Source organism: Theobroma umbraticum, unplaced genomic scaffold (assembly GCF_002168275.2).
Source record: "Theobroma umbraticum cultivar Fairchild unplaced genomic scaffold, ASM216827v3 scaffold_30.0, whole genome shotgun sequence".
NCBI classification, from domain to species: Eukaryota; Viridiplantae; Streptophyta; class Magnoliopsida; order Malvales; family Malvaceae; genus Theobroma; species Theobroma umbraticum.
Genome location: NW_018397254.1, coordinates 11,432,806 through 11,443,238, shown reverse-complemented (window position 1 = coordinate 11,443,238; position 10,433 = coordinate 11,432,806). Strand labels below are relative to the sequence as shown.

The window sequence follows — 10,433 nt, the reverse complement described above, 5'->3', positions numbered from 1 at the left end:
TATGAGAAGTCAGACCTTATAAAATGATAATTTCATCTAATATTATACCTTTTAAATTTGAAAGAGTTAAGGTATTTATTAATGTAATTAATTAATTATTTTTAAATTGCATGCAAAGAAATATTATTATTGTGCATTTGAGTATTTGGTTCATTGGTAGGTGCGTTATTTTTTTGCCTAAAAGAATAGGGTTCGAATCCCCCCTTCTCTAATTATAAAAATATATAAGCTATGAATATTTTAATAACTACTAATGCCTATCAACCTTTGGAACTCATACTCTCTCAATAATTTAAAACTTTGGTAAGTTTATAATTATTCATAAGCTTAAACTTTTCTTAGTTTAAAATTACCATAATTAACTCTTGTACATACATTTGATTGATTTTTATAATTTCAAGAAAAGGAAAATTAGTTTAAAATCAAAAGTATATCCCATTTTGAGTTTAAAATAGATAAAAAAAAGTTGATACTAAAGACTCCATAAAAGAAAAAAAATCAATTCTAACAATTTTAAATAATTTAATTCAAACCACAGGTTAACGGTGAGTATTTGATTCTAAGAACAAATATAGTTCAATACTTAAAATAAGAATCACATTGTAAAGTTTTAGAAAATTAAGGTTATAACTAGCTACCAAACTCTAAAGTTGATTTTAAAAAGGTCCAAAAATATATGAAAATAAAATGAAAAGAAATTATTATTTTCTTCAGATTTAAAAATGGATATATATACACTTAATATTTTTAAAAATGAATTTTCCTAACTACTGACCTTAAGGCACTAAGGTTAGTTAAAATATTATTATATATAATAATATTTTTGTATTAAATGTAATAATTGTCGATTAATATGATAAATTTTATGACATTAAAAATAATATTATTTAATATAATAACTTTAAAAGAAGAGTAACACTCGAGCATTTAGTTCATTAGTTGATATACGATCCCCTATCTAAAACGTAAGGTTAAAATTCCTTTCTCCCAATTAAAAAAAAATCTTAAAAGAAGAATAATCTTAAAATATTATTAACAAAAGGGTAAAATCGAAAAACTTTCTTTCAATCACTATTGAAAGGACATTTTGACACTTTTTATTTTAAAATGATGCTTTTAACTTTTTGATTGTTAATTGTATTAGTTGAAAGTTAAAAAGAATTAAGATTCAATACTACATAAATATATATTTTTTTAAATTAGGACAAAAGAGATTTTCAAATTCTGTTCTGTTAGTCATGAGATCATATACCAAGTAATGAACTAAATGCTCGAGTGTTACTACATAAATATTTTAAGAAACAAATGCCTTGTATATCATTTTTTCAATTTAGGCATATTCTTTTTAAGGAAAAGATCTACTTATTCTCTTTTCAAAAACCTTGATTAAAAAAAAAATTTATTTGAAGGTTTTCAAAATTTGAAAATGGATGAAAAGAAGATTTTGAACTAGACCCATTGCTGAATAACAAATTCATAGAAAAAACACAAATCAACACATCTTAAAACTATGATTTTGAACTAAAAAAATACAAAAAATACTAAAAATAACATAAAAGAGGAAAAGAAATAAAAAACCTTAGCTGATGCAACCTCCATGAGATGTATGTTGAAGATTGAGTCAAATTTTAATTAGTGGAGTCCTAATAAAATGGGAGTTGTTAGTAGCATAATGGAGTCCTAATAAAGTGGGGTGGTTAGTAACAGAGTCCTAAAATTGTGAAGCCACGATTACACAAATATAAGATATAAGAAATAACGTTAGTTTCCTCTATAAATTAAGTCAAGTAGTTTATGTTTTAATCATCTTATCTTCTAGTCTTTGTCCAGTCTTTAGTATTGTAAAAGCTCTTTGTCTTAACAATGTCTATTTTTATTCTTCACGTTTTCTCATCTTTCAATTTCTTATTGTTTCTCTGGTTTATTTTACTCTTTCTACTTTATCATTTTCTATCAATTTGGTATCAGAGCCAGGTTGTAGGGGTTATCTTTTCTTTTTCGTGTAGTTCAAGACGGTAAGGAAGTCTATAACAAAATTTGAGATTCCAGGTTTTGATGGAACCAATTTTGCATTATGAAAATTGAAGATGCATGCAGTGCTTATGAAGGATGGTTGCGCTGTGGCTTTTTTGACAAAAGAAGATAGACCTGAAGGCATGATTGACAAGCAATTTATTGAGAAGGACGAGATGGCCTAAGCAAATTTGCAGTTAGCCATGGAAGACAATGTTTTGTTCAATGTGGAAACAGAGACATCTGCAAAAAGTCTGTGGGACAAGCTCAAAAGCATTTATGAAGGCAAGTCCTTGATGAACAAAATCTTTTTAAGGCATCAACTGTACAATTTGAAGATGAGAGATGGAGATTCCATGCAAGAACATCTTAATCAGTTCAATGCACTTGTTAGTAAGCTTCAAGCCCTTGATGTCAAAATAGATGATGAAGAAAATGCAAGTATCCTACTTATTCTATGCCTAATTCTTAGGATAATCTAATTATGAATTTGAGTCATGTGAAGGTTCTTGACGTGAATTCCATTGTAGCGTTACTTTTAACAGAAGAAATGAGGCATGAATTGACTCAATCTAATCTTGGTAACATTATGTACGCTCATGATAGATCCATTGAAAGAAACCCTAGTGACAAAGAATGATTAAGATCTAAGTTTAAGAGCAAGAAGAAGTTGACAAAGTGTTAGAATTGCGAAAAGTTTGGACATATGAAGAAAGACTACAAACACCAGAGAAATGAGAATCTTAAGATAGGTAATTCTCATAGTAATATAGTCGAAGGCACTTCGATAGTAGAAGATGGAGATGCATTGGCAGCAACATCAAAAACTACAATAGTTTGAGTCAATGGATTCTTGATTTTGGAGCATCCTTTCATATGACTCCACACAAGGAATGGTTTCACACTTATAAACCATGTGAAGGTGGCATAGTTTTCATGGGTGATAATAGGGAATGTCGGGTTGTGGGAGATGGAGAAGTGAGGATCAAGATGTTTGATGGATGTATTCGCACCATTTATGGTGTTCGACATGTACCTGTCTTGAAGAAAAACTTACTATTTTTGGGGATGTTTGACAAGCTTGGTATGAAATTCATTAGGGAGAATCGTCACTTGAAGGTGATCAAAGGCATCATGGTGGTAGCCAAAGGAGAATTAAAGGACAATTTGTACAAATTGATTGGTGAAACCTTAGTTGGAAAAGCTACTGTTGCCAAGTTAGATCTCTTTATGATTTGGCATAGGTTGTTAAGGATAGGTGATGGTGGACTGCATGTACTCTTAAATCACAAGCTTCTTCCTGGTTTTAAATCTATCTCTACAAGTTTTTGTGAGGATTGTTTGTATGGAAAGCACCATGGTTTGGCTTTCTCTTTGTCTACAAAAAGAAGTCAAAATTTTCTTGATTTAATCCATGCTAACACTTGTGAGTACTTGACGTTTCCATTGGTGGATGTTCCTGCTTTGTGACTTTTATTGACGATTTCTCCTGCAAGGTATGGATCTTTATACTCAAACGAAAATCAGATGTTTTTGAGAAATTTAAGATATTCAAAGCACTGGTTGAGAATCAAAAGGTTTCAAAAATTAAATGTCTCCGAACTAATAATGGAGGAGAATTTTGCTCCAATGAGTTTGATGACTATTGTAGTGAACATCGTATTAAAAGACACCTAACAATGTGAAAAACACCACAGCAAAATGATATTGTAGAAAGGATGAATCGCACTCTCTTGGAATGTGCTACATGTATGATGAGCACTGTAAAGGTAGGAAAGGAATTTTGGGCAGAAACTATAAGTACTGCATGTTATTTAATTAATCGTTCTCCTACAATGTCCCCTAATTCAAAAACTCCAAAAGAAGTTTGGATAGGAAAATCTGCAAATTATTCTTTCCTGCGTATGTTTGGATGTGATGTTTTTGTTTGGGTTCCCAAGGAATAGAGAACTAAAGCTAATAAGAATTCGAAATGATGTATTTTTCTTGGCTATGAGACAGGTAGAAAGGGGTACAGATTTTGGGATGCTATTGCTCGCAAGATCATTATTAGTCGAGATGTTATTTTCAATGAAAATGTTTTTGTGACTCCATTTATTCAGGCAAATGGAGATGTGCCATGGAGAAGGAGATGGAGTCCTTGCATGGGAACAAGACTTGGGACTTTGTTTAGTTACCTGAAGATCGAAAAGCTATTGGCTGTTGATGGATTTATAAACTAAAAAAGGATTCAGATGGGAATGTGGAAAGATATAAGGCTAGGCTTGTGGTAAAAGGGTATGCTTAAAACCCTAGTATTGACTGTGATGAGGTATTTTTTCTAGTTATTCATTTGATTATTATTACAGTTGTTTTGGCTCTTACTGCTGTTTATGATTTTGAATTAGAACAACTAGATGTTAAAACAACTTTCTTACATGGTGACTTGAATGAAGAAATTTACATGATGCAATCTGAAGGTTTTGTTGAAGAAAATAAGAGAAATTTGGTTTGTCGGCTGAACAAATTGCTTTATGGTCTCAAGCAGGCGCCTAGGTGTTGGTATAAGCAATTTGATTCCTTCATTGTGAGCTTGGGTTTTAAAAGATGTGAGAATGACCATTGTGCTTACGTTTATAATAAAGGTAATGGGTGCTTTTGTATCTTGTTATTATATGTAGACAATATGATTATTGCAAGCAATAGTTTTGGAAAAATGTCTACACTAAAAGCTTAATTGGCTAGGGAGTTCGGAATAAAGGATTTGGGAGCTATGAATCAAATTCTTGGGATGAAAGTACTCAAAGAAAAAAAGGACAGAAAGATCTGGTTATCTCAAAAGGGTTATATAGAAAGAATTCTGTTGCACTTCAATATGCAGAATGCAAAACCAGTAAGTACCCCATTCCTGTTCATATTAACTTGTCTTCAGATTATCTCTCAGCACTGAAGTGGAGAAGGCAACGATGTCTCGAGTAACATATTCATTAGCAATAGGGTGCCTTATGTTTGCCATGGTATGTATAAGACCAGACCTTGCATAAGCAGTGGGAATTGTTAGCAGGTATATGGCAAATCTAGGTCGTTATCATTGGGTGGCTGTCAAGTGGATCCTCAGATATCTTAAAGGCACTCAGAATGTCACATTGTGTTTTAGACACATGAAACTGCAGTGCATTGGTTTTGTTGATGCAAATTTTGTTGGCGATAAAGATAGAAGGAGGTCTACTACCAGCTATGTTTTTACCATGTTAAGTGGAGCAATCAGCTTGTAATCAAAACTATAATCAGTTGTAGCTTTATCAACAACGGAGGCAGAATACATGGCAGCAACACATGCTTACAAAGAAGCTATATGGCTGCAAAGGCTTCTTGAGGAATTGATGATGAAACAACAGGAGGTTATTTGTGTTAACAGTGATAGCCAAAGTGCTTTTCATTTGGCTAGAAACCCAACTTTCCATTTACGTTCAAAGCACATTAATGTTCGTTATCATTTCGTTAGAGATGTGGTTGAAGATGGCAAGATTATCTTGAAAAAAATTCATGTAGACTTGAATCTTATAGACATGTTCACCAAGTCTATAGAGAAGTTTAACAGATTCAAGAGTTCTCTGGGTCTTGAAGCAGTTCGTTATTAGTGCTCGTTTGGCCTGGCTTTTTTCCAGCTTATCTATCTCTTAAAAGAAAAAGTCAGGCCAAACATAAATTTTGAAAAGCTCTTAAAAAAAGTAGCTTTTTTTTAAAGAATAAAATTTTTAAAAAAAGAGCTTTTGGAAAAGCTCCTATGAGGAGCTTTTTCTTCTCTTTTTTTAAAAATACAAAAAAATTTTATTTTTTTTAAATATCCTCATCTGTTAAAAATAATTACAATATAACTCTCTCAAAAAAAAAATACCCTTTACAATAATTTTAACTAAAATTATAACTTATAAAAAAAAATTTATTAAACAACTTTAGTTTAATTTTAAAAGCTATTATTTTTCATAAGAACTTTATAATAGCTTTTAAGCTAGAAAAAAACTAGGTCAAACAGGCTCTTAGTATGATACAATATTGTTTTCAAGTGAGAAAATTGTTGAAGATTGAGTCAAATTCTAATTAGTGGAGTCCTAATAAAATGAGAGTTGTTAGTAGCATAGTGGAATCTTAATAAAGTGGGGTGGTTAGTAACAGTCCTAAAATTATGAAGCCACAATTACACAAATATGGGATATAACGTGACTTTCCTCTATAAATTAAGTCAAGTAGTTTATGTTTTAATCATCTTATCTTTTAGTTTTTATCCAGTCTTTAGTATTGTAAAAACTCTTTATCTTAATAAAGTCTATTTTTATTCTTCACGGTTTCTCATCTTTCAATTTTCTATTGTTTCCCTGGTTTATTTTACTCTTCTTGCTTTATCATTTTCTATCAATATATTTTAGTGAATCTTCTCTTCCTCAAATGACAATAACCAAGAAACATCAACAATTTTCATGTATTTCTAATTTTTTCCTTTTCTAATCAAAATTTCTTTAGTTAAAAAGGTTAAAGTTGTGAGGAAATGAAAAAAAAAACCCAACAATAAAAAAGAACAAGTTTTAAGCAACTGAAGAAAAAAAGAATTGAAAGAATACGAATTGATTATTATGAGATATTTCAAGTGGATCAAAATGCAAAAGATGAAAATTTGAAGAAAACATATCAAAATTCTTTTATTTTATTTTTTTTATTAAGATTGTTGGGAGAGAAGAGATGCAATTTTTCTAAAGAGGGTATTTGTGTATAAAATATTTATGTAATATTGAATTATATTTTTTTAGTTTTTCTAGGGCGTAATTGCCTGACAAGTCGTAGAAGCGGATTGAGCTTAGAAGAATAAGCTCACAAAAATATAAGCTAAAATATTAGAAAACTAACATATAAGCCCATATCCCATGACTTATACCTAAATAAACTTTTTTATTGACAGAAAGTTGTCATATTTATCATGTATCCCAATGACTATTAAGCTCAAGATCAATTAACATCTTTTATACACATGAATACTAATGTAATTTTCTAACAACATAAAATTACTCAAATGAGAAAATTTCTTTCTTAAGATATAATCATTTCACTCAGTTTAGTTTGTCATGTTAAAAAAATTGTATTATTTGTAAAGGATATCAATGGATCCTAAGGCTAATGGTTGTTACGACCATGCCATACATTTTGTTCAATAAAATTTATTTGAGTCAAATCATAAAATAAGAATTTATTTGAGTATAATAAAAAGATAAGAGTTTTTTTATAAAAAATTTAAGATAATTTAGGACCATATTTAGATTTTTAACAAAATACATATTATGAGATAAGTTCCAAATTTACCACTCTATTTAAAGTAATAGATCAATTTTTTTTTGAAAGGCAGTAATAGATCATATTTAAAGAGTAAAATTTTATCATTATACTTTTTAATTTAATTCAAAAATAATATAAAAATTGTATTGAAATATTTAATAAGTAAAATTTTATCATTATACTTTTTAATTTAATTCAAAAGTAATATAAAATCGTATCTGTTTAAAATAAGTATTAGATTTTATTTATTGAAATAAGTGTTAAATAAAAATTTAAGGTTAATATATAATTTTATCCATTTAAAATAAGTAAGGTAGTTATAGATAATATTTATTGAGTAAAATTTTATCATTATACTTTTTAATTGAATTCAATAATAATATAAAATCATATCCATTTAAAATAAGTAGTAAATTTTATTTATTGAAATATTTAATGTGTAAAATTTTACCATTATACTTTTTAATTTAATTCAAAAATAATATAAAATCGTATCCATTTAAAATAAATACTAAATTTTATTTATTGAAATATCTAATGAGTAAAATTTTGTCATTGTTCCTTTTAATTTAATTAACAAATAATATAAAATCGTATCCATTTAAAATAAGTATTAAATTTTATTTAATGAAATAAGTGTAAATAAAAAGTTATAGTGCTGCCGAGATTTGAACTCGGTTACTGGATTGAGAGGCACATGACCCGACCAGTGAACCATGGAACCTCCCATTCACGTTTCGGAAAAATAACTAAGACCGGAATCAGGAAGAGCGGATCCTGTAGCCGTGGCTGCTGCGGACGCTAAACTAAATACAAGAGCGAAAGAGTGACTTCATTTAATCAAGCACACTTCTCAATTCTCACTGGTCAGCACCCAAAAACCCTGATGAGAAGAACCCTGTTGAAACCTCCTTGTCCCTTCTCTCTATCCCGTCTCCAATCTCCACTTCTGTCTAGTCCCTGGCGAAATGTTGAGTCACCGTCAAACCCTCCTAAACTGTTATCAAACTCAATCTCCTTCTCCTCCAGGTTCATATTCACTTCGAGTTATCTTCCTCCTCCCGAGTGGATAGAGCCCTTCATTAATATCTCTGGTTTAGCCTCAACATTTCCTCAAGACTTGCAGCCATCTCCTTGGGTAAGCAAAATTGTCAATCTTTTAGATGGTTGTTCTAACATGGAATCAAATTTAGACTCGTTTTGCCACAAGTTCTTGATCCAGTTGTCTCCAAATTTTGTTGCTTTTGTTTTAGCATCTGTTGAGGTTCAAAACAAACCTGATGTGGCTTTGAGGTTCTTTACATGGGCTGCTAAGCAAGAGAAATATACCCATAAGCTGGAATGTTATGTTTCTATGATAAATGTTTTAGCTTTAGCAAATGATTTGGTAAAAGTAAGATTCTTATTTGGTCAACTTAAAGAAATGGAGATTGTAATGACAATGTCGTCAGCAAATTCTTTGATTAAGAACTTTGTGGGACTTGGGATGGTAGAGGAGTTATTGTGGGTGTGGCGAAGAATGAAAGAGAATGAGATTGAACCTAGTTTATATGCGTTTAACCTATTACTTAATGGATTGGTAAATTCTATGTTTATTGAATCTGCGGAGCAGGTTTTCAAGGTTATGGAGAACAGTAAAATTAGGCCAGATGTTGTGAGTTATAATACCATGATTAAAGGATATTGTAAGGCAGGAAAAACCCATAAAGCAATGGAAAAGATACGAGCTATGGAGACAATAAACTTGGAGCCAGATAAGATTACTTATATGACATTGATGCAGGCATGCTATTCGGAGGGGAATTTTGATTCTTGTTTGGGTTTGTATCATGAAATGGTGGAGAAGAGATGTGAAGTTCCGCCTCATGCTTATAGTTTGATTATTGGAGGACTTTGTAAAGACGGGAAATGTATTGAAGGATATGCTGTTTTTGAGAATATGATTCGGAATGGGTTTAAAGCAAATGTGGTTATTTATACAGCTCTGATAGATGCATTTGCAAAATGTGGAAGGATGGAAGATGCATTAAAGCTATTTCAGAGGATGAAAACTGATGGGCTTGAACCAGATGAGGTTTCATATGGGGTCATTGTTAATGGATTGTGTAAGAGTGGAAGATTAGACGAGGCCATGGAGTATCTCAGGTTTTGCAGAGCTAATGAAGTGGCAATTAATGCCATGTTTTATTCTAGTCTAATTGATGGGTTGGGCAAGGCTGGTAGAGTGGATGAAGCTCATACACTTTTGAAGAGATGGTTGAGAAAGGTTGCCCACGGGATTCATATTGTTACAATGCCCTTATTGATGCCCATGCAAAGTGTGGGAGGGTCAATGAAGCATTAACACTCTTTAATAGGAGGAGGATGAAGAATGTGATCAGACAGTTTATACATACACAATACTCATAAGTGGACTAGCAGGGAGCAAAAATATGAGGAGGCAATGAAGCTTTGGGATATGATAATCGATAAAGGTATCACACCAACTACATTCTCTTTTAGGGCTCTCTCAATTGGGCTTTGTCTATCTGGCCAGGTAACTAAGGCCTGCCAGATTTGGATGATCTAGCACCATTGGGTGTTATTCCTGAGACGGCTTTTGAAGATATGGTCCATGTGCTGTGCAGAGCAGGCCGTATCAAGGAGGCCCGCAAGTTGGCTGATGGTATTGTTGATGAGAGTAGAGAAATACCTGGAAGAATTCGAACTCTTCTAATCAATGCCTTGAGAAAGGCAGGCAATGCAGATTTGGCCATGAAGTTGATGCATAGTAAGATTGGTATAGGTTATGATAGAACGGGCAGCATTACGAGGCGAGTGAAATTCCGGATTCTTGTTGAAATTTGAGCAAATTGTATAACACAAAGGTGGTCTTGGGCAGGCATCCAAGGTATGTACTTGGTCACTCCTTAAGAACAATTATTTCAAATATCATATGTAGAAAATTTGCCCATAAACGGAACAGCACCTGATTCTGGTACTGCCATAGATGTAGGCTACAACGTGCACTTTTGACTAGATCTTATAGATAATGTGTTCCTCTAGTTGTGACTCTATATCTAAAGACTTTGGAGATTTTGCATATGACAGATCTCTCTTCCAAAAGGTATAATATT

The 10,433-nt window shown here is 31.6% G+C and overlaps 1 protein-coding gene and 1 pseudogene across 1 annotated transcript; both read left to right on the top strand.

Annotated features, from left to right (window-relative positions):
• The window catches only part of LOC110428087 (pentatricopeptide repeat-containing protein At1g03560, mitochondrial-like), a 9,399-nt pseudogene extending 7,201 nt beyond the window's left edge, over positions 1–2,198 (top strand).
• Positions 2,199–8,035: 5,837 nt separating this feature from the next.
• On the top strand, positions 8,036–10,164 carry LOC110418867 (Pentatricopeptide repeat (PPR-like) superfamily protein). Its single transcript, XM_021431695.1, is given in 5 exon segments — positions 8,036–9,554; positions 9,557–9,673; positions 9,676–9,732; positions 9,735–9,869; positions 9,872–10,164. Coding segments are annotated over 5 exon segments (1,953 nt in total). The 5' UTR covers positions 8,036–8,203.
• Positions 10,165–10,433: the final 269 nt, after the last annotated feature.